This window comes from Sycon ciliatum, chromosome 9 (assembly GCF_964019385.1).
Source record: "Sycon ciliatum chromosome 9, ocSycCili1.1, whole genome shotgun sequence".
NCBI classification, from domain to species: domain Eukaryota; kingdom Metazoa; phylum Porifera; class Calcarea; order Leucosolenida; family Sycettidae; genus Sycon; species Sycon ciliatum.
In genome coordinates this window covers 1,257,630-1,282,339 of record NC_088651.1, presented here as the reverse complement: position 1 = coordinate 1,282,339, position 24,710 = coordinate 1,257,630, and the positions used below count along the sequence as shown (strand labels likewise).

General features: G+C 49.9%; 1 protein-coding gene across 1 annotated transcript; it reads left to right on the top strand.

The window, feature by feature from the left end:
• Positions 1-241: 241 nt before the first annotated feature.
• Positions 242-24,164, top strand: LOC135824594 (uncharacterized). The gene is made up of 5 exons (XM_065337328.1): positions 242-479; positions 2,327-2,551; positions 10,785-10,964; positions 11,159-11,279; positions 19,386-24,164. Exons 2-5 carry the CDS (start codon positions 2,473-2,475, stop codon positions 22,960-22,962), a joined length of 3,957 nt encoding a protein of 1,318 aa, XP_065193400.1. The 5' UTR covers positions 242-479; positions 2,327-2,472; the 3' UTR covers positions 22,963-24,164.
• Positions 24,165-24,710: the final 546 nt, after the last annotated feature.

Below are 24,710 nucleotides of genomic sequence, written 5' to 3'. Positions count from 1 at the left end.
CCATATGCGTGATCAGTACAGATTGGAGAGCAAAATCACTCCCTCAAATTTTTGGGATTTCCTTCTCGGATACCTTATTTAGCCCCGAAGACTTGCACACTCTCTCGGGTAGATCTACCTGCGCATATCACTCATCCATCGGGCATCTTGTTGCGACTCCCGGCCTGATCCACATGTGCGACCGGAAGCAAACTGAGAATAGCCTCGATTTTTCTACTCGATCTCGGCTTTTCTGCTGTTGTCCGATTCTGCATGTACGTAGCGAGGACTCAGGTCACGTCGATGCCGTTGTTTGAAACATTCTAATAATATTCGAGAAAAGGTCTTCACTACTGTAGCAGGCTTAGGGTTAGACTAGAGAGTAGTTCCTTGTGGTGGAAGTCATGCTTCGGTGATGACCGTGTCCGGACGTGGAGCAGGGTGCGTTCTTTGGGAAACGCCGGTCTTCGGATGGTGGTGTCGGTGGCGAGAAAGGACAGGTGAGACAATAGGCTCGTACGCGTATACGGGCTCTATTCTTCTGTCGTCGGTGCCCTTCCTAGGGCCCCGGCTGGTGTTCGAAAGCTGCCAGTTCGCAGGCTAGGGTATGGTTTGTGAGGTTTGCGGGGAAATTATAATGATCAATTTTACAAGCTGAGCATTTTGGTATCTTCCACGAGAATATTATGCATGTCAGCGACCGGGGGGGGGAGGCATGTAGCGTAACTTAGGTTCACGAAAAATAAGCAAGTGACAAGCAGCACTGTATCACACTCCGTGGTGTAGTCCTAAGCTAAGCTCTAGCACTCTGGAGCTGTGGTCATGAGTATTATCGGGTGTCTACAGCAGCCCTATTCAAGAGGTGTTCTCAGGCCAGTACTCAGTAGCCAACTCCTGAAGGCCTAAGGGTGGTTGGGCCCAAGTTCAACTAAAGGGCGGATCATTTCCCCATGTCCTTGTTCCTTATCACTGGAGGACATATCTAGCTCTATGCATCATATCAAGTTGTTTCAAGGACACATTCCTCTGGCAACAGATATAACTGCTTGTAGCACAGTAGACCTCACTGGACAAGACCAACAGTTTGTGAGGGAGAGAGACTAAGTTACTCTTGCAAAGAATGTACCAGGATAGCCTATTAGTATCAGCAAGAGTACATGACCCCCAAGAGTGTGCAACTCCAGCTATGGGCCGGTCTGACGGCAGAACCTCACATCACGTGATGAACCCGTACACATTATTTGCACTCTGTGCATGATTGATACAGGGTTGTACACAATCCAGCTTTGGGCTCAACTCTCTTGTGGTCACTTTGCACCAGGGAGTCGTAAAATACCCGGTATTGTACGACTCCCTGCTTTGCACTGTTTGCCAGCGTAACCTTTTGAACTTTGTCACGTGATGTGAAGTTCTGCCGTCGCAGCACAGCATGAAGGTTGTGCAGGCAGTTGCACACTCTTGGGGGTTATGTACTCTTGGTATCAATACTTCCACAGAGTATAGCATACACTAGACAGTCCATGAACGCTCCCCGCCGTCCCCGGTAGTACAATGTCACATGATGTGCATTGTATACTGCGCTTGCCTGTGAACCGAGAGGTCGCGGGTTTGAGCCCCCTCCCCGCGGTCGTACATCTGACTGCAAATCCCCATGACACAGGTCACCAGATCAAGGCGTGGGTCCTCTTCACTCATTCTAAAAGACGCGTTGATCGAGCTGTACGTCCGGGGCCTAGAGGCGGGCTCGCACCCCAGTGTGGCAACTTGCCCATGTCTTGCCCCCAGGACGAAGTGAATAATAGTAGTAGTCATACCAGGGGCGTAGCAGCCGGTCCGGCTCTGGCCGGAACACTTTTTCGCCTGACCACGGCCAAAGGTGCCCAGAATGCAGGATTTTGCACCCTAATTTCAAAATTTCCCGGGTCACAGCCCCCCCCCCGGGACGAACCTCCTGCCGGACCACCTCTAAAGGCTGTGCTACGCGCCTGCATACAGACATCTGCCCTGGGTATTAGGCATTGGCGGACAATGCTCGAAAAGGTGGCACATTCTGCTCGAAAAGCAGTAAAATTGGCAGAACCATACAAGCCTTATGGCGGGCAAATCCTCGAATTCTGCTCCATTTCTTTATCCACGTACCAAACATGCATGAAACTTACCAGAAAAAGTACCGAATTCAACATTATCCGCATATGTCTACTGTGTATCAGTCGGCGTTATTTTGCCCATCGTAGTATGAGCCTAGCCGCACCGACGTGTTTGTGTGAATTACTGGTTTTTAAAAATGCGGCCAATACTCCGGAAAATACAGCAATGTCGCTTCTGCCTCTGCCGTGTGCTGCTTCAGGAAGCCACAGCTGCCCGCTGGCGTGCAGCGACTATCAACAATACTGACATTATAACTTTGAAGAATATAATTGTGTGTGTACGGAAGCGAGGGCATGCAAAGGCCTTAGCGTTGCCGCCAGATGTTGCCGGCTGCTGGCAGCTGGTATGCGGAAAGCGCAAAGTGCGGGCCAGGCGCGACTGGGGCTGCTTCTCTTGCTGTGTTGGATAGTGCATGCACAGGAAGGTACGTACTCAGTGTACATGTAAACGGAGTGATCTCTCTTTCTCTCTCTCTCTCTCTCTCTCTCTCTCTCTCTCTCTCTCTCTCTCTCTCTCTCTCTCTCTCTCTCTCTCTCTCTCTCTCTCTCTCTCTCACACACTTCCTTACCCCCCCCCCCCCCTCCCTCGCTCCTGTTCAGCCCTGCACCGGTGTGTGTGTGTGTGTGTGTGTGCACGCGCATGTGTTTGTGTGTGCACGTGTGATCGTGTGTGCGTATGTGCATGTCTGTGTGGGGGGTGCGTTTTGTGGGCACGTGTGTGTGCACGTGTGCAGGCGTATTTGTGTGCATGTTTGTGTGTGTCTGTCTGTGTGTGTGTGTATGTGTATGCGTTCGTGCATGTGGGCATATGTGTGTGAGCGTTGCTGTGACGAAAAGAGTATGGCCATCACAATAGGTGGTGGTCACATGACATTGGGCAAGGAATAGGCATGTGTAGATGTTTGCACAGTGACTAATGATGCGACGTTAGAGCGCAGTTAGGGTGGTTCCTGGGCTCGCTGGGAACCAGGCTGGGCCGCACCTGGTTGTAATGTACCGTAAATCAACAACATGTTGGCACTGTGCGAGTCTGGGCATGGTAGGACTTGAATTTCCCTATTAACATGTTTGGTGTTCGCTCGCCACATCGGAGCTAGAGCTTTTCTGCCCACTTGACTTGATGCTTGACTGACTCACGATTGCCATCTAGAGCACACGAGAAGCCCATCCATTGGCATCCAACCTTCGTGACTCTGTAAACCTGCATTATCTCGTACAACATTTCGGCATAGCACATTTCTCGCCATGGTAGAGATTGAATTGTGACAAACCGAAAAGTCAACATCCTATTAAGTACAATAACAAGTAATTCCACACGACGTACGTCTCGCCGTATAGGTACTGACGACCATTTCGATAGTAAATTTTACTATGAATGTTGACTGCGTAGAGACTAAATAGAGAGGTTAAAGGGGAAGTATACCCTAAAATCAAATTTTCACCAGTTGTAGTCTTCGTGGTGCTGAGTCGAATGGTCTTGGTCCGAGGACGCTGAGACGCTCCCTTCCTCCTTTATTCCCAATCGAACTCGCGCGCTTCCACCGAAACTGGGTGACTGCAACCTACTAGATAGGGATTTGTATGGAAAAAGTCACTAAAAACGCCGTTCCGTTCTTATAAAAGCACGGATGACCGCGATTGGTCCATATGTTGTAGTCTTGTGGCCGCTGAGTCGACTGGTTTTGGTCCGAAAAGGCTGCGATGCAGCGTTCGGCCCTTATTCCCAATCGAACACGGTTGAGTGAGCGGTCACGTGCCTGCAGAGTACATTTTTCACATCAAGATTCAACTCAAAGGTTCAAAGTAGGGAGTCGTAAGAGGCTTTTACGACTCCCTGGTTCAAAGGTTCAACTCGAGTGACATAAACGGGCCCAAACAGGCTGTAAATGAGCACGTGACCGCTTACTCAACCGCGTTCGATTGGGAATAAGGGCCGAATGCCGAATTAGACGTGAGCTGCAGGTCACTTGCGTTGTGCACACGCCAGAAAGTTTCTTGGGATCGGGAGAGCTTGATTTGACTGAATTTGACTGACACTGCACAAGAGGTAAAATTATTGTTCTTGCTGTGAACTGAAAGAAGACGACGACTAAAGCGCAAGGCGCTTGCGCAGAGCAAAAAAGGAGGAAAAAACATGGAGGAAAGTCGCCAAGAGGCGAGTGAGTCAGTAGAAATAATAAACACGCGGCCCCGCTTCGGTGTGGGAACGCGGAAACAAACCGGGGTAGAGAACACAAACTATGACGTGTACTGCAAATAATCTCATGACGTTGAACATCATGTCAACGTCGTGACACTCCCCCGCAAGAGATGCAGAGAAAAGGAGATAATTCGTAACAAAGTAACGTGGAAACAAAACACAATAAGTGCATATATTACGCAAGGGTGAAAGAGAGTAGACCGTCACACACAGAGAGAGAGAGAGAGAGAGAGAGAGAGAGAGAGAGAGAGAGAGAGAGAAAGAGAGAGTTCAGATGTGAACTACCAACTGTCTAGCTGATTCAACTAAACAAGTTCGCTGCCATTTCTTCAAAGGCCACATCCAGAACAGACTTAGCTAGGATGAATTGTGGCGCGTTGTCAGACACTACCTCTTCCGGGCAACCACGCAACGACACGAACCTGCGGAACGCTAGCAGGAATTCCTCTGTGGTCATGTCTGCCACCAGTTCTAGATGGACAGCTCTAGTTGCCATACATGTCACTAGGAGGACCCATACCTTCTTGGTACTTGGCTGGTGCTTGACGAGCAGAGGACCGAAGTAATCTAGTCCCACATGGGTGAACGGGATAGATCTTGTTGCGCGGGCAGATGGAAGCGGGGCCATATCTGGGGTGCGGTATGGACCACCGTGGTGCTTCCGGCAAGTCAGGCACTTAGTGATGAATGACTTCACTGTTGCACGCCCTCGTGGTAACCAGTACTCGTAACGCAGTCTTGATAGCGTGTGTGCAACGCCGCCATGCATCGTCATCAGGTGACAATCGTTGATGATGAGCTGGGTGATGGGATGCGTTTGGGGAATCAGTACTGGATACTTTGCTTGATAGCAAAGTTCGGCGTTCTCCAAGCGTCCTCTGCATCTGATGAGGCGGTTCTCATCGAGGAAGAGCCGCAGCTTGTCCTTCGGGCTGTGCTTCTTACAATTTTCGACAGCACTGACGTCTGACAGATTCTGTTGTGCATGGTGTAGCCACATGATTTTGGCTACCTTGACCTCTGAGTTACAACTAGAATCCACCCCGAAGGACTTGCCGCCTTGTGGTCTCAACCTGGAGAGAAACCGCAAACACAGAGCAGAAACACGCACTAAGGCACTGAAAGACGAAAACCTGGCACAATCAATACCAAATGGTGGTTCATCACATGTTTTTTTTTGTTCGTGATGCGCATCAGGCTTTTTTTTCATTTCGTGTGCAAGCTCAGTGTCTGGACCGGTGGACTCTGTTGGGTGTGATACAGGTGCAGGTATCTCCGAAGTGCTTGAAGGACCCTCCCCAGCGGCAACGTTGACATGGTGATCAAGTGCTGGCTCGGCGTGATGGTCAGCAGTGGCAAGGAAGTGTGGACCGTGCCACCATAGCGAGCTGGCTTGAAGGGAAGGAACAGAGACACCGCGTGAAGGCAAGTCGGCGGGATTGTCGGCAGAGCGGACATAGCGATAGGCAACATCGGGAACCGCACGAATGGCATCAATACGGTTGTTGACGAAGACAGGTAGTTTGTCAGAAGAGGCCAGCCAATGGAGAACTGTGGTGGAGTCTGACCATAGAAAGGTAGAGGAGAAAGTGAGCGGAAGTTCCCGACGGACGAATTGGATCAGACGAACACCGAGAAGCGCGGCCATTAATTCCAGACGTGGAATGGTAGGTGAAGCAACAGGTGCAACACGGGACTTGCTGATTAGAAGGTTCGACGTGTGTTGATCGTCAATCGTAGTAGTAAGGTAAGCAACGGTACCGTAAGCCAGCCCAGATGCGTCGCTGAAGACGTGGAGAGAAAACCGAGCGTCGCTGGCACGTGGTGCACTGATGAATCGTGGACATTTCGTTGATGCAGCAAGTTCAAGTTGAGCCGCAATATCACACCATCTACAAATGATGTCTTGTGGAAGGTCGTCGTCCCAGCCGACGTTCAGCTTCCAAAGATCCTGAAGCAGAATCTTCGCACCAACAAGAACAGGAGACTGGAGACCAAGGGGGTCAAAGAATTGGGCAGTATGTCGAAGGATACTCCGCTTCGTTGTGGCCGACTTGGATACGGCACTGACAGGTGCAATATGTAGAGTATCATGTTCTGTATCCCACAGCATACCGAGGCACTTGTGGATAGTACCCTTGGCTCGGTCTGGTTCTGGAATGCTGCTAAGAAACTCTGCAGAATTACTAGACCACTCGCGAACATTCATAGACGCAACACTGAAGAGGCGCTTCGTGGCATCATAGATAGCAATCGCCTCCGTCCCAGAGTTGGCACCAAGGAACAGGTTGTCAACGTAAATATTGCGAGACACTAGGTCGGAATCTGTTGTATCAGCAGCGCTAAGATGATGCTGAATAGTGGCAGCCAAGAGATATGGACTGCTGACAACGCCAAACGGAACACGACAGAAACGAAGTTGTCGTATGTTGTCTGGAGTAGCTGAGCTGGATGCATCGTGCAGCCATAGGAAGCGGGTCACGTCACGATCATGTGAGTGCAGACCAATCTGCAGAAAGGCCTTTTCTACGTCTCCACTTATGGCTACCGGAGAAAGACGAAAACGAAGAAGAATACCGCAAAGGTCTGGAACAAGATTGGGGCCAGCGTGCAAGCAGTCGTTGAGACTGGCGAGTTTTTCGGAACATTTTGCGGACGCATCATACACTACCCTCAGCTTCGTGGTAGTAGCAGTAGGTTTGAGTACTGAATGGTGTGGAAGGTAGTGAATCTGGTTGGTTGTAAAACCACGAGGAACATCTTCTATCATGCCCCTGTCAAGCTGGTCTTGAATCACGGTATCGTACTGGTCAAGAAGTTCCGGATGGGCTTCGAGGCGACGCACTTGTGCCTTCAGGCGACCGAAAGCCAGACCGTAGTTTGTCGGAAGAGGAGGATGTGAGTCCCTCCAGGGCCAACTCACCGCGTACCGACCCTCGGCAAAGGAGATGGAGTTGGCGAAGCGCTCGCCCACAAGATCTTGCGACGACGTATCGTCAAAAGTACCCAAGCTCTCTGTCGACCAGAACTTACGGAGGTCGAATTCAGGGTCCGTGTCTGTTTGATGAGCAAGACATGACTGCGCCTCTGTGGTGGCAGGCACAGGCAGACTGCCGGTACAGATAAAACCAAGAACGGAGTCGAGCAAGACCAGACCACCGCTTAGTTCGGTGCGGTCCTTGCCGATAATATCATAATAGTGATCGAGACCAATCAAGACGTCTACGACCATGGGCTCTGCGCTGCTGGAGAGCGGTTCTGCAAGTGGCAGAGACTGTAGAAGAGGAAAAGAAGAAGCAAGTGGACATCGCGCAATTGGAGCGGTTATGTTCGGAAGTACACTGGCCTGAATCGCACGAGTGGACCCATCCTTACACTGCATGGTCAAACTCACCTTGGCGTACACGGTACTTTTTCTTTTGTTGTTCCCAAATGTAGCCAAGGAGAGTGTTTCATTTCCGATTGTGGGCAAATCGAGCTGATCTCGATAAGCTTGCGTGATGTATGTCTTGGTGGAGCCGGTATCAAAGAGAATACGGCCATTGATCGGCTTCAGCTTGGAGGAGAGAAACGGTGCCACAGCAGTTTGCATCATGATCTGGTGATCGGCGTTTGCGACCGTGCTCGTGGCAGGCTTGGGTTTGAAGGACTGAGCATTCGGGCTCATAGTGGAAGCTTGCCTCTGAGTGGATGCGGCAGTGAATTTATCTGGACACAAGCTGCTGTGGTGTGCAGGATTGTGGCAATAGAAACACCGCCGTTTGCTAGAGCAATCGTGCACGGAGTGGCCTGATCGCAAACACTTGAAACACCTTTGTTTAGCTACGCTCTTCCTCGCTTCTACTGTAGTGTACTTATTGCATTCGTCAGAGAAATGTGCCTCCGAACTGCAAAAAACACACACTCTCTTGGGCTTCGCTTTTGAAGTAGCTGAAGCTGAGGCAACAAGAGATTGACCGGACGCACTGGCAGATGGTGATTCGTGCGATTTTTTCGGTGGCTGGCTGAGGCGATCTGCTGCTTCATTCGCTATTATGAAGTTGGCTACTGCAGCGCGCAAGTCCGAAACGGTCCAGGATTGTGGCCCCTTTTTTAATTCCAAAGCCGCTAGCGTGGTGCGTGGCAATTTGTTCGTAATCATTGACACAAACACCGCCTGATTAACATTCTCACCAAGCGCTGTGAGGCTTCGCAAGTGCACCTCCAACGCATCGTGCAACCTACGCAAAGATGGAGTAGCGTTGGACGCAGGCGGTAAGTCCATGATTGCCGTGTAGTGTGCATTGACGCGAAGCTGATCATTCCCGAAACGTTTGCGGAGAATGTCAAGCGCGGTTGTGTAGTTGGTATCTGATATGGGCAAGCCAGCTATGGCATCCCGAGCCAAACCCGTTACGTGATCTCTTAGGTACGACAGTTTCTGGACACCCGACAACCCTTGATTCGCATCAATAGACGCAACAAACATATCGTGAAACTCAGCCCATTTCAGGAAATCACCAGAAAATGTTGGTATTTCAAATTTGGGCAAATTGACTGAACTTGTGGGAGCTGGTTGTGGTTGAGGTGATGATGCTTGCATGTGTTGTACGACTAGTTGGTGTTGTTTGATTAGATCCTCTTGCGACTGTAATACTTGCTGGTGTTGACTATGTGTAATAGACTGCGTACGAACAAGATCTCCTATTGACTGTTGGATGCTGGACAAATCAACCATACTAGTTTCTTGTTTGATACCCGCACTGCCCGTACTCTTGGTGCTACTTGGTGAGCTAGTACTAGTAGTAGCAGCTTCTGGACGGTTCGTCTGGGCTCTGTACTGCGGAGATCGCTTGCATTCAACAATTGACCCTCTGATGCGTACCGAATACGCAACCACATCGCAGATCTCCGTTTGCAGAGCCTCATCTGAACCCTCCAGAGTCTCCGAGTCCAAAACACTGGCCAATGCATCACACGCCTCATCATATGCGTACAATTCTTCAACAATACAATCCACAAGTGTACTTAGCTTTTTTGGATCCGAGTCCACGTGTTCTGGCGACAACTCGTCGGCCCTTTGACCTCCTTCCTTCGATAAAAGGAGTTCGGCCTCTTTGACGAGTTCGTCGATGGATCCTTGCAGCTGCGCGATCTTGGCCCGGCGCATGATCTGCGTGCCGGTCGTCACTGCTCTCTTCGGCATGTTAGCTCGACGACCCAAATCGGGCAAGCTGCTTACAAATTATTTGAGTCGAGTCTATCTTTCTCAAGATTGGAATGGTACGCACGGCTCGTTTCGAGCTCCGGTGCGGTTCATGTCCCGGGTTTCGGCACCACTTTGTGCACACGCCAGAAAGTTTCTTGGGATCGGGAGAGCTTGATTTGACTGAATTTGACTGACACTGCACAAGAGGTAAAATTATTGTTCTTGCTGTGAACTGAAAGAAGACGACGACTAAAGCGCAAGGCGCTTGCGCAGAGCAAAAAAGGAGGAAAAAACATGGAGGAAAGTCGCCAAGAGGCGAGTGAGTCAGTAGAAATAATAAACACGCGGCCCCGCTTCGGTGTGGGAACGCGGAAACAAACCGGGGTAGAGAACACAAACTATGACGTGTACTGCAAATAATCTCATGACGTTGAACATCATGTCAACGTCGTGACATGCGTTGCGTTGTTTTTCGACGCGCGAGCCAAATAACGCGAGCTGAACTTTTGCTTCACGTCGGAAATGGCGTGCATCATTCAACTCTCTAATAATGTGTGGCTGTGTTTGCGTGTGCGAATTCTTAGCCAAGCGAAACGCCTCTGCAGAATAGACTGCCGAGATTGCCGTTCATATACACTACTGTAAACTGCCTACAGTCCATTCATAAAAAGATGGGTCCTGGTTCTGGCGAGCTCCCGTATTTGGCGATTTTTCGTGATTTCATCGTACACAGTGCAGTGCTGCGAACTTTGAAATTTGAAAAAGGGTCCAAAAAGGGTGCCTGAACTGGGGTTCGAACCGCAGAATGCACTGTTGCAGGCGGGGTCAAACGGCCTGGATTTTGATGGTTTTTCCCAATTCAGTGCTTTTGGGGCAAAACCTGGCCGAAATCCTATTCTTGCTATGGCTTGCTTTTTGGACAAAAAAACTTCAGAAACATAATTGGAAGAGGATTCCATATGGGATTGCAGAAAAAAATTCTAAAAAAACTCAACGTTTGACCCATTTATGGCCAAAAGCTAGAAGTTCATTTTTTTCTGAATGGACTGTAATATTCGCGACGGATTAATGTTTGCTATTTTCGCGAGACGAGCGTAACGCGAATATTAACCATGGCAAAATCTAACTTCAACAGTGGGTGGTCCCAGTGCTTCGCGAACTTTTGCCATCGCAAACTCGCTGGTTCTAAGAAATCGCGAAAATTTAGTGACGCCAATATTGGGCGGTTTACAGTATGCTGTGTTTCTTCTTTTTTGCTTGTACTGTGTAGGGCTATGTCCAGCGTTAGACCCGCCGCATAATGGTAAGATTCAAACCTTGGAGACGCCAATTCGAAATGGCACGGTCATCATGCTCGTGTGCAACGTCGACTTTGAGCTTAGCGGCACGGCGGCGATCTCGTGCTTGCCAAGCGGTGTCTACAGCAAAGAGCTGGGGAGCTGTGTTTCGAGTGAGTACTGCAGACCTCGCAATGATGAGTCGTGACGAGTCAGTCTCAGGGCATGACACACATGTGTGTGCAATGTTCTTTGTGTGCGTTTTTGTTCGTGCGTGCATGAGTGTGTGCGTGTGCTTGCCTACATCTTTGTGTTTGCGATGTTGCATGCGTGTGTGCACGTATCTTGTGCGTGTTCTTATTCGCAGCGACTATCTCGTCAACAACCCTGTTCCTGGGCATCGGTGCTGGTATTGGAGCCCTCGTTATGTTGACACTGTTGGGACTAATCTTTTGGAAGAAAAGGAAACTTTCCCGTGAGCCGGAGAAGTAAGTTTTTTCTTTCTTGTTGGCGGAGGCCGTGTATGGTTGCCACTAATATTGCTTTCCACCGGAATGTTTTCTTTCGGCTGAGTTGGGTAGGTTAGCGCCTCGACATTAGAGAGGTTAAGATGAACGTTATTTCCGACGTGACACGAAAGTTCAGCTCGCGTTATTTGCTCGCACGTCGAAAAATCAACGCGAGCGACCTGCTGCTCACGTCGAAATTTGGAGTTTTACGCCAAATTTGACGTGAAATTGCGCGTCACGTCGGAAATAACGTGCATCTTAACCTCTCTAATGTTCAGGGCCTCACCTGACTCCTAGTCTGGCTGAATATGTTGCAGTTTGTTCACCTTCAAAAGATGGCGTGGTTTTTATGGAATCTGAAAACTACTAAATCTTTCTATTTTGAAAACAAGCGGGGGGTCGCGACAGTGCCTTGCCCCTCTTTTCTAAGCTCTCCTTTAGCATGGACATGTTTCCCGTCAGGCGAAATAGCACGCCATCGTACATTTGAGATCAGCGGGAAGATGACGACGTCCACTAATTTAGTATCTGTGCACACCAATGTGCTGTGTGTGTGTGTGTGACTTTGTGTGTCAGCTATGACATCAAACCCTGTGGTTCCATGCCTAGCATGTAGGTCGGAACCGTCCTGCAAAGTTTGAATGACGTAGGTAGAACGATCGCGCCGCCAACCATACATTTTGAAAGAGGCTAGGCGAAATATCTGGCAGTTGCAATATACAACACAGACGCGTGTAATTGATAGCAAAAGTTAGTACACTGTTTCAATTTATAGAATTATTATTATAAAATACAGCCTCTGTGCTACGCTTACAAGTCCATAATGATAGCTTGCATGCCGTCCTACCGGTAGGACCACGGGTCCTACCGGTAGGACCCAATAAATCGTGCTGCAAAAGTGCTTTTGGTTGAGAAAATTCTTGAAAAAATTGTTGAGATGAGGTCTTTGTCAGGCAAAGTAATGGCGCAAAATGCAAGACTATGTCCAGTGCATTGCATACGCGCAATTTTATCAATTGTCAAAATGGCCGCACATACTCCTGTCGGAGCGCTAGCAACTCTGTCCAAAGTGAATTTTGACCTTGGCACATCAATCGTGGTGAGGTACTAATGTTTTTATTAGTCTGCCAAGGCAGTGGAAGGCATAATTCCATACACCGTTTCCATGGTTACCATTTGCTGTTACCATGGAATTTCGTACTATGCCTTGTGCGATCACGTCTAAAATTTGTGGACTCCTTCATTAGCCCCTGAGCAACAGTTTAGGGTCAAGTTTTAGGTCAATGTTAGAACAGAGGCCATGCAGCATGTCTGTGTATGATGGTCCTACCGGTAGGACCGAGGTCTATGCAAGCTATCAATAAATGACGAAACAGTTCCGCCCGCAGATTGAGTAAATTACAGGTTATGTATGCAGCATTTGCAACAAATACATGATACTGGTTCACAGGGGTGTGAGCCGTGGTGTTCACACAATGATTGGGAGAATGCCCCGTGGTTTAGTTGCTGGCGACTAGAAAACAGCAGACCTAGTTGATGTCCAAACTTGTTGCTCTACCCTCCAAACTATGTGCATGTGAAACGAAACCCATCACTCACACACTTGGAACGGTCAGCCAGACGTAAGTTTCCAGCCAGTAGCAACTGAGCCTCATGTGCTGGCCACGTACTTTCATCGCCAAGAGGCCATACCGTATGCATGGACTGGTAAACCTCCTAGGTGGTCGGAAATGGTGCTGCAGTAGCTCAAAAGTCTCCTTTGAACTTAGCCGAAACGGGTAACTTCAGCCACGAGCCCTACGCACCAGCCACTGTCGATGCACTTCTCCCTTTTTCCGGATCATCAAACGTTCACAAAACGCCGGCATCGTCAACCAGTTGCTGAAGAAGAGTACCGGCTTCATGTCGCGCTGCAGGTTCCGAAGAATCACCTTCTACAAGACAACCGGGACCATCCTCGGGTGACGACAACTCCCCCAACGTTCCAGACTAATATTGAGAGTCAGAGATTCTCGGAGAGGCCACACTTTTGGGCTGGCCTGAAGCGAATTCGCCGCCAGAGTCGACAGAATCGGGCACCGACACAGCGTCAGCACTTGAAGAGTTGTCTGAACAACCGCTATCATGACGCTTGGAAGAAGTCGCTCAAAACAAATCTCCAATTTTCGCTTGGTGAAATCGCTTCACACGTGTACCTGCCACACTGACAGAACTTGGAAATTGGTGGCGAAGAATAAAAACAAAATAAAAACAAACTGAAAGCTTTCGAAACAAAAAGACTGTGACTTTCCAACTTGGATTTCGACTCCGGTTTTGCTAGTGCAAAAAGTGGGTGTGATCCGCACTGCACCGGTGCTGTGCAGCACTATTGCAATGTGGTTCACACAGCGAATGCGAACAGCGGTTCAAAGAAGTACAAGCCTATCCTCGAGCTTCACAAATGTACATAGACTAGATGTCCTACAACTTACGGCTACATGTGGACCCTGCGTACTCTTCTTCAGTCAACAGTAGTTTCGACGCGTGAAGTCAGTGCCTGTAGACTTGTCCATGAACTGGCAGGATAGTAGTATAGTGCATGTTGACATGTTCTGGCCAAGCACGTATGGATACCTGACTGCAAAGTATCCACTCTGGCTACGCGCCTGTTCCACCATTGAAATTTCAAATTTCTTGCTGAGAGGGGTAGCTTGCAACCTCGATATGGCTTGTTCCAGGCATGCTGTGAAGCAAAACCCTGTTGAAGTAGTGGCGGGGATCTGCCCTGCAACTGCTACAACAAATTCGATCTGAGAAAGCGTGAGGCCGTGAATCCCGGTTGAATATTGAGTATTTCAAGCCTTTTTAGACGAAGATGGAGTTCTTCTTGGAGATGGACGTGGCGGCAAAGGACATGGTTTCCGACTTCTGGCGTCTGGTGAAGCCAGGGAGCATTTGTCCAGTCAGGTCGGCAGCCTAACCGTCAGTAAGCTTGTGCTTAGATCGCGTTCTGCTCGATGTGGTAGATCACAAACAATTTTGATATCGCACAAATTGAACTCTGCATCGTGCGTACGGTATTTTATATTCAGAAAATCGCAACGTGTCTCTGACTCTCTGTGTGGCCGTCCTATGCCACGAGAAACTCCAATCAGGCTCCTATAGAGGACTTTTCATTACATCACTTTTTTGGCGCCTTCCCGGTGTCCACCCAAAGGTCACCCAAAAGACAAGTCCGTGTCCTACGGTAAAATGTGCTTGGGTGGCAAAAAGAGAATCAAATGTGTTGTTCGGTGTACGGTTGAAAATGATGTTGCAGGCCGTCGCAGTGGTGAAGCACTTTTGCTTTTCTTTGATGTGGTGAATAGTTTCGGTAAGTCGCGAGGATTACTAGCCGTAGTTACTCTACTGTTTATTCCAGCCTTGAAGAGGCGTTGCCGCGAGAAGATTGACAGAATCCGTGGGCCCAGTACATTGATCCATATTTACCTATGGACGAAGACCTTTCAGCCAATCCCCCTGCGTTGGGTATCCAGGCCTCTCTAAATATTTAGTGAATGTCCCCAGCACATATGCAAAGGACTCTCTAAAGTCTTACAATAGCCCTGATGGATACAAATGCATGTGTCTCATTGCTGGCTGGGTTGGCACATTATCGTGTCTTGCCCAATCGAAGGAAGAAACAACATCTGTCAACAAAATACGTTTGCAAACGTCAGGCACTCGCGGAGTGTTTTTGCCGAACCTGTCCATCCTTGGGTAGCTGCTGAATTACCTGGAATTGTTCTTGGCGCACACTGCACTTGCATGGTGGGCCTGGGAGAAGCATGTTCCCATGTTGCTGCAGTGCAGTGTTGTTTGACTGAATTTACGTTGGAGACTGAAATGTGATGTGTGCTGAATGTCAACACCTACACCACTGGGTCACTCACCAGTGGCTGGCACCGTCAATGAACACTACACGAAAATAGTGTACATGGATTTTACTTCAGCTGGGCAGAAATTGGAGCACCGTGCCCAGGTCGTAGTCACTCTGTCAGCATCCAGTTTTCCATCGATGGTCAACTCTACCCCCGCTCATCATCGCGCAGGGCTGGCGAGTCACTGTCTGTTAGTGACCTGGAGTATGCTGATGATGCCGTTCTCGTGTCTGAATGCCGTAGTGATGCTGAGTTTGGTGTGGAGCTCTTCTGTAGTGTTGCCCGAGAATTTGGACTAACTGTGAGCATCGCCAAGACGAAGATCATGACGGCGGGCCATGGGGTCTCTGCTGAAGACTCGGCTGACATCGTTCTCCCCCTTGGCACTATCGAAGCCGTGCCGAAGTTCACCTACCTAGGATCCATAGTGACCCCTGACAGTCGTTCTTCATCCGACATCAAGCGCCGTATTGCCGAAGCCTCAAAGGCCTTCGGAGCCCTCCAGAAGGTATTCACTGACAGATCTCTGTCCCTCTCTAGTAAACGCCACCTGTACATGGCCTGCGTTTCCTCAATATTACTGTATGGCGGAGAGTGTTGGACCCCACTCCAACGGGATATCAGAAGTTTGGATAAATTCCACCATCAATGCATCCGGACTGTCCTCAGCATCACCAAGCCTCGTCAGTGGTCCGAGCGGCTGTCATCCACAGACCTGCGGAACCGTTGGGGAGACCCAGTACTGATGTCTACACGCCTCCGCAATCGGCGTCTGGAATGGACTGGGCACGTTGCGCGTATGGATGAGGATCGCACCCCCCTCCAACTCCTCTTTGGGTGGCTACCTGTGCCTCGGCCGTTTTGTGGTCCCCAGCGACGGTGGAAAGACACGGTGATGACCGACCTCAAGGTTGCACTGCAACAGCCATCTCAGTGGTTCATCCTTGCTCAGGACCGCCAACAGTGGAGGGAAGTACGGGTTGCCCCTCAGTCGAGCTCCACCATGCCCAAGTCTGTGCATTGCGCAGTGTGTGACCGGAACTTCTCACGGGTCTCAGATAGAACGCGGCACAAGTGCACCACTCAGAGACGGCTTCCCATCCAGCTCCAGCGTGGATCAGTGCAATGCCAGAACTGCCAGAGGTGGTTCCGCAGCAAGGGTGGCTACTCTGTTCATCGATGCCAGCCTGTCACGAGTTCTCCTACACCAACAGTCAGTCTGTCTGTGCCACTTTCAGCTTGTTGCCAGCAGCACTGCCCAACATGTCAGCGATGCTTCCGTTCTGCGGCCGGGTTCAAGCGTCACAACTGCAATCGTGGTGCAAGACCATCTGCTGCTGAGAGAGCAGCTCTGCCCCTCAGCTGCCCACGTTGTAAACGCAATTTCCGCCGGCAGCAGGACCTAGCCAGACATTCGCGGTCCTGCTTGTGATCCGTGTCCCGTTTTCTGGTCCCCTTTCCATAGGGGTGACACTTGCCCCTCTGGGCAGTCATGCTGCTAGTAGTAGTATTAGTAGTAGTGTGTGTGTGTGTGTGTGTGTGTGTGTGTGTGTGTGTGTGTGTGTGCGTGCGTGCGTGTGTGGGTTTTTCTTCCTTATCAGTACGAGTATGACAAAGTTGACATGCGGTGGCTGGTAGCACGAAAACTGACAAAGTCAAACACTGCCATCATCATCATGCTCCTATGTAGCCAAAAAGTTGGTGTAGTGGCGAACTTAGTTGTCCTGATCTTAAAACACGCTGATGAATGCACATCCAATACAGCAATTGTTTTTTCCTGGCCGTCCCTCGACCTGGCATTCTCCATAAGCAGTTGCTGATTACCGGTAGAGTGTCCTCCATTACTGCCTTTGCAAGAGTTACACAAGAAGTAAGATCAAGATGATCCTCACCACAAGAAGATCAAGAAGCTGAATACATGTACCTAATTGACCAGAAAGACAGAAGATGAGGTATACTAGTATGTGCCGCAGCAGATGAAGAACTGCACAGCGCAGCAACCAAGTGGGAAGCAGAAGAAGATTGCGCAAGTAGGTCGATCAGAGTATTTATCCATGACAAAGGAAATACACGTTGTGCAGAACATGAGGCATACACACTGGCATGGAAGAGATGATGAGTTGCACCCAGGGCCAGTACTAGAATAGCTAGCACCACCAGTCATGTAGAGGTACGTGCATAGAGCTGGGTACATTAGTCATTACCATCAGCATCAGCCCTATCAATCATCAAACTCCAGCTATACCTTGCACCCCAACAAACTAAGTAAGTTGATAGTGTTCGGAATCATCTTCGTGTTTCCGCCTTTACTGGTGCTGCCAAAAATGAGCTGAACAAGTTGGTTAGTTAGTTCGATACGTACTGGGGTGACAGGGGATGATCATGACTTTTCTCTTCGCCAATGAAGCGATGGAACAATATTCGTGTACTTCGAAGTATTTGCATCAGGAGCGAAGTTCTCGAGTCGTGTGTCCGTCATCCACTGGTTCCGTCGTTCTCCATCGTAGGGAAAACGATAACAACTCAAAGACGATCCAGGTGTGGGAACATCCGATCGCGAGCAGCCCTTTGGTATTCTCAAACTACAGTATGCAAAATGGAACTTCTTTCGAAAAACACTGTTTCCTTCCAGTGCAGTCTTCTTTTTTTGCCACCCAAGCTCCGTTTCAAGTCCGGTGATCGGTGGTGAACTCGATTATCTTTGGCCCGAATCCTCATAGTCCGCACGGTATGACTCATTGGAAAGTCCTCTATATCCTCTGCCTTCTTGATTGAATGTCCACTTCGTTTGAACAGCGAACACAACAATCGAGGACAGCTTTGCAATGAAAAATACAGTTATACTGTAGCTGAAAAAAGAAGAAAAAACGTGCTCAGGATGAGACTCGAGTGCACGCGTACTCTCCCAGCAGGTTCTGTGGATGTCGCTCATAGATGTGTAATTTCGCGTGACGCTTGTGTACGGCCACTGTCCAGTGACTAAAATTGTCTTAGCAACCTCCTCCGCTCATGACTACACAGTGAAACCTAGTTTAAAAGCGACCACCCCACGGTGCAAGCAAAAGCGGTCGTTAACCCTTTGGAGTCCATGGTTCGATTTCGAACCATGGGCATTTTGTGTGCATGTGGGCGCAGTCAAACTTTCGGTTCTCGGCCAAATCTTGACCAAATTCAACAATCAAAGGGTCTAGATGGTAGAGAAAGCTCTCAGCTATCGCCTCAAACAGGTCCGAAGTCCCTGTGATGAAGTTTGAGCGAGCGGCAAGAGATCAAACAGTTCGAAATTTCTGCGCTGCGTGCTGCGAGTCAGCAGTGCGTGAAAAAAAGGGATTTTCCCAGCTTCATGACAGGCCAGTACCAGGACCGGCGCGGCGCGAAGTCACGGCAAGGTAAGCTTCTACTCGAAAAAAATTGAACAGTTCCGAGCTAGATTCAGTGAAATGGCTACAGCCTAGGGAGACCGATTTCGTCTCAGATCTGGAGCTGGACCCCCGTTTGGGCCGCGTTGTGGCGGACAATGAATAGTTCTCTTGGCGAGTTTAGGCTCATTGTATTCCTCTCATCAAGAGCTTTCCAACGAGCCCAAGATCTTCAAAATCGGTGAAGTAGAACCAAAGTAATGTTGAAAATTGAGTGCGCATTTTCGTGACTGCCACAAATTCTGCGGAAGCAAAAAAGTTACGGACTCCAAAGGGTTAAAGCCAGGTGGTCTTTAGAACCAGGTCCCACAGTGTCTGTGTAGAACTGTCGGTGCATGGAAAAACGGTCGTTAAGAGCAGGTGGTCGCTAAACCCAGAGGTGACTTCCACCAGGTGTTACTGTACTTGATCCCATTGTGCTTGGTACACCCCCACCCCCCCCCCCCCCCCCCCCCTCTCTGTCTCTCTGTCTGTCTCTCCCCCCCCCTCTCTCTCTCTCTCTCTCTCTCTCTCTCTCTCTCTCTCTCTCTCTCTCTCTCTCTCTCTCTCTCTCTCTCTCTCTCTCTCTCTCTCTTGCTCTCTTGCTCTCTTGCTCTCTCGCTCTGTCTTCTTTCAGAACTTTAATCGAGTGTCCCAACACCAGTGTAAAACCTCCTTTCCATTGTCCGACCATATACTGCTTTTCTTGCATCAGAGACTTTCTTCTTTCTTTTTTCATGCTCAATGTGTATATGTGTGCGCGCTTATGTGCCTGTTGTTGTGAGCAGGATTCCGATGGGCAACCCCACATCACAACTGCGTCTGCTCACGCACAGCGCCTCGGGCATAGCGTCTCCAGCAGTGGGCCAGACGCTGCGAGACCGACCGTTCAGGCAGGACGAAGGAGGGTTCTGCTTCATGGCTCTCTCTGGCGGTGGTGTGAACACTGACGACGCGTCGGCGGTGCTTTTCGAAACCATCGACGATGTGGACGATGGCGCGGTGTTGGTGGCCGCTCGCCCACGCAGCACCAGCTTTAAGGACAATGTTTCCGCCAGGTCTGGCACATCCAGGTCGACGTCCAGCCTCCAGCGCAGCTCCACCGACAGCAACGACGGGAACACCAGCGCTGACGACCACCGGGAAATGTGCATGCACTCCGTCCTAGAAGAGGACAACGTTTCGACGCTGGGTGTCCTCAAGCGGATGGCTACAACTCCGCGCCTGCAACGCCAAATGGCCGTTTCCAGCTCGCACAGTATCTGGTCCACTGACAGTAATAAGTCCCCCTACGCAGATAGCAATCAAAATCACAGAGCCGGTCCCATACATAAGCGAGCCAGCACGATATCTTCCGGCTCTACCAGCAGGACAGAGTATAATGACAAGCAGCAGCAGCAGAACAGGAAATTCTCCGTATCAAAGCAGTGGTCACTGGATGTGGGGAGGCGAATGTCAGCGAAATGGTCTTCAGCAAAGTCTTTTGAAGCAGAAGTGCCCAGTGAATACATGGAGGAGTGGTCGCCGGAAATTAGTCCCTCTAGCGCAGGGCCAGGCGAAAGCATCAGTGGTACAACATCCAAGAACATGAGTAATATTGGAATATTGCCGCAACCATCGACCAGCGTACCCGCTTCATTTGGGCTTGGACTACGAAATGACCAGTTTGAAGCTGAACAGAGCGACAGCAGAAGGCCATGTCCAGTTTCTGCAGCACCAATGGGCACCGCCGGCTTAAATGGATCTCCTATGCAGTCTCCGGGTTTGGCCATGCGAAAGGTGTCGTTACCGTCGATGTCCAACATACCTCCCCCAGCTAGCTACAACCCAAGGCCGGGATTATCCCGCGATGCCACTGTCGACTCTCTCCTCGAGCCACTAGACATTAATCGCACCCGGTCATTCGGTCTTTCGCGTAAGATCACATCTCAGCCGGCCATCTCCCCCACCTCTCTTGGGTCAATCTTTGGACGAATCCGGAGCATTTCGCCGGCGAGAGGTAGCTTTTCAAAGCAGGGAGCACCTGGCAGCCCGGTTTCGACTAGCATGCGTCCAAAGCGACTCGGCAGTTGGGGAGTTCAGAAAACGTTCTCTACGGCGCGTGTGCAGAGTGTGGGCGAGGAGAGCAGGCCACGCGTCAACTCTCTGCCACACGCGGTACACAGATCTGTGTCCAAACACAATGTGCCGCTACCTGCAATACCTACTGTGGTCAAAGACCCTGCTATCCAGGGGGCAGAGTCAGACTATGCGAGTGTAGGGGCAATGCGGCATCCACATATTCGAGCTCCATCCAATGCTCCCACGCCAAGACTGAAGCTCCAGCAGCCAACCAGACGAGCACGTACCGAGACTAAAAACTCTCCCGACATGGAGGCAGCGCGAAAACAGGCAGCCCACCGAATTCGCAGCCAATCACAGCTGCCTAACAGGCGGATACAGGTGGCTCCAGCGCAGAAGGCGCCAATGCAACCTCACTCCATGACATCCAGTACCACACTGGCACAAATGCAACCTCACTCCGTGATATCCAGCGGCGCACTGGCGCCTGATATGGCATCGTTTCGTCCCCGGTCCGCCACATCCACCAGTCAGGCAGGCTCAAAAATAGTAAGGCCACCGTCTTCCAACACACACTTATCCGGCTTTCCTGTCCCACCGTCCAAGAGCAGCGCTTGGGTGGTTGATTCATCGCAGCGATCACGCAGCAGCTCCGATTCCATGCGCAAATCACTGAGCACAGTGGACCGCCGTCCGAGCATGTCGAAAGACGCAGTACGGAAAAAGTTTGCACGGTTTAGAGCCAACACGCTTGACACCGGCCGAAAAGGAGAAACTGACACGTCCAAGGTAGACCAGAGTGCGGTGGAACAGGGCATGTACCGTGCTAGAAGCAACACCGTTGGCATCCACCACATGAAGCACCGCTCCCTTGATTGTGGAGGTATTGGTACCAGCGTGACAAGCTCGTACCACGGCAACTCTCCATACTTGTTGGGGACGCCACGACAATCTGTGTTGGGTTCAAGTGCTCCTCCATCTGAGGCTGACTTCTCCCCTTATGCCGACCCGCTAGATGTGATACCATGCGAAAGCGGTGGGAGATTGTCTGTTAACACCATGTCCACTCCAGGCCAAGTCGGCTCGCAGGAAAACTCATCTATCCCGTCCCCAGCCTGCTCAAGTGAAGAACACAGTGACGTGGCCGTAGAGGAAGGCACTGGTGACACATTAGCTGAAGCTGCTCACCGATTGACACTAACACAGGAATTGGAAGACCCGTATGCCTTCCCGCTGGATGCACCCATTTCATTGTTATCCAGGTCACCCGGCCGCACCTCCGTGACTCTGTCCGAAGCGTCGCCGCCAGCAATGCGTTCACGACGCAATGGTGAGGTCGAACCTCTGAGCAGGGTGCGGTCGCGGTCGCACAGTTCAACTCCAGATCGGATGCTGTCCCGCAAGTCATCTCAAGTGTCCTACAACTCTGAGGATTTGGACATGTTGTTGTCTGTGACAGAGGTGCCGGAAGAACTAATGTCACAATCTCAACGAAAGGGTTCGAGTCAGCCTGATTCATTCAAGTTTTCTATCACAGGGTTCCAATCCAGTGGCCTGCAAACTATTCAAGACACAACACCGTACACATCACCACGCCACTCATTAGTGCCCAGCCAGAGCTTTGACTATACGCCATATTCATCGGTCCTGTCCATCCATCCAGGCACGGGTTTGCTTCCTAACTCATCGCCATCCCTATCTGTAGGTGATGAGGACTCTGACACCAATCCATATGCTCAGCTGCGCACGGTCCTGTCCCAGCTGTCAAAGAATCGTTCACAAATTGCCCCCGACCTACCCGGGGAGTCAGGCATGCTGGCTGCACCAAACACTCCTGTGCCGGCAGCGAAATACCTGAGGTCCTCAGACAAGGACGTCTTTGAGGAGTCCATTTATGAACATCCAGTTATAGTTTCCGATGGGGCAACTTCAGCTGGGTTGAATCGACACCGCTCAATGCCAGACCTAAACGCAGCCAAGAGGGCAGCTGAGCGTAGAAACAGCTGGCCTGAAACAGCCGAAGCCGAGACACAGCGCCAGGCTGCACATACTGAGGTGAACGCATATGCCGCTCCCGTAGAAATGCTGTACAGGATATCCAAGATGGATGAAGTGCCGGCATTCTTGCAGGCCTTTCATCGCCACGCGAGCCTCATGGATGACTCTGTCCCAAGGATTCGCAGGAAGACTCAGCAGCGCTATTCACAAGCCAGTGGCATGGCCACGCCATACACTACATTGAGCGATGATTCAGCAGAATCGTCGCCCGTTTCCGCCAGGAAATGCTCGCCTGTGCTCGAGTGAGCTGGCTTCTGTCTGCGATGATTGAGCAGTACCAGCCACGCTGGTTCATGACTCTGTGTTGTACTGGAGTATAGCGACTTTTAATTTAAAGTGCGACAGCTGCAATCACGTTTCCACTACTTTCATCACCTGTGTTGTTCCCACAACAGGTGGTTCGTTTTGGCCGGTAGTGACAAGTTTCAGGCCTCCAATGACTCGCACTGTACAAAATGTCTCCCACCCCCACCACGAGAATGTGCTAGACACGGTCGACCTGTGAATTTCTCTAACCACGTCGTGTCAGACCTTACGCCTTTTTCTGGTGAAATGGAAATACTCTAGTCCGGAGACTGACATTTGGCCTCTTTTGAAGCCACTGGAAGCTCTTTTAGTTAGTGTCTTCAAGGCAATTTGATTTCCAATATATTCTACTCCCTTTCCCTTCCTCATTTTGCCCTTTCTCTTGCCTATAACCAATAACCACATTCCACTTTAGATGCCTTCTCATCTGCAAACCCCTTCCTGGCAAATTTGCTGTATTCAATCAATATTTTTTTGCTCTGGTCCCAACTAACTATCCAGCCTCACATCACTACACACTGGGCCTTCTTGATGTATTATTTTGCCGGAGTTGTAGTTTCACGACTCCCTGATGATTGATGTCCAGTCCACAATAAGCAATATCCAGAACTGAATCAAGCTACGCCCACTCATTATTCTCATTTTGGCGAAGTGTTTATATTTCTTCTTGACTACAGTTCACACACACATACACACCTTATCGTTATATTCAGCTCACAGCCATTCTGCGAGCGGTTTCACTGCTGAGTGCGCACGCACGGTCTTCATTAGCACTGCCAGCGCCCACTGCACACATTCACGGTATCCAGCTAGCCATGTAGAGCGCATATTTATCGGAATTCGCAGCTCGCCTTGTTCCTTACTTTCTTATTCTGTGCATGATAGAGGATTATTTCTTAGGTTGCGCCGTGTATATCTTGTTTGTCCTGATCTTTAGGCCTGAGTTTGTTTGAATAGCTTGGTTGTTTTCATTTTTCCCTGTCATAATGGTCGGTGTTTCTACTGCCGATTGTTTCTGCTCCTAATTACTTCTATTTCTGGTGGTCTGTTCCTTTTTCTCAACTCTTTTCACTGTCGACATGTCTGTCTTCCAGCAAGGTATTAATTGAATGTGTAACCTTGCCATAACATTATCAAGTTGAAATGAACTCTTCTTTCCTTGATCACACATTGCCCTGATCCCAATCTGCTGCTGCTGCTGCTGCTGCTGCTGCTGCTGCTGCTGCTGCTGGTATCTGGGGAGTAACTCCCCACCGATTCATGGGAGACATATAGTCTAGAAGACAAGTTGTGGATTAGAGAATCCCTAAAAGTGTGAAACTCCTGCCTACGGTGTGCAATTCCGAGTGCACCCCATTGGGTGGATTCTTATTGCTAAGATACCAATGTCAATCACTCCACACATGCATGGTGTACAGCATAAGTGGCAGCACCATGCATTGCTCCATTGTCTACAGCATACCTAGACTACCAGTTGATGTGTACAATGTGCATTGATCTCTTCTCGTGATTGGCTTAGCACTTCTCAGTGTTAGTCGCAGTGTGCCTGGTGGCCCGTGGGGCTCATATCCCCTTCATTCTACGCTATTCCGTTTGTGTTAGTTTGTCACACATGTGGGAGTAATGTGTTATTTGAGCGTAGATCTACACACCCTGCGTCAACTCACCTTGTGTAGTAAACTACATGT

What these genes read in the sequence shown, in the direction of transcription:
- LOC135824594 (XM_065337328.1), top strand. Translation starts at nt 2,473, where the DNA reads ATGCGGAAAGCGCAAAGTGCGGGCCAGGCGCGACTGGGGCTGCTTCTC. An exon ending in GATAGTGCATGCACAGGAAG is followed by an intron (nt 2,552 to 10,784) that starts GTACGTACTCAG and finishes TGTACTGTGTAG; the next exon opens with GGCTATGTCCAGCGTTAGAC. An exon ending in GCTGGGGAGCTGTGTTTCGA is followed by an intron (nt 10,965 to 11,158) that starts GTGAGTACTGCA and finishes TCTTATTCGCAG; the next exon opens with CGACTATCTCGTCAACAACC.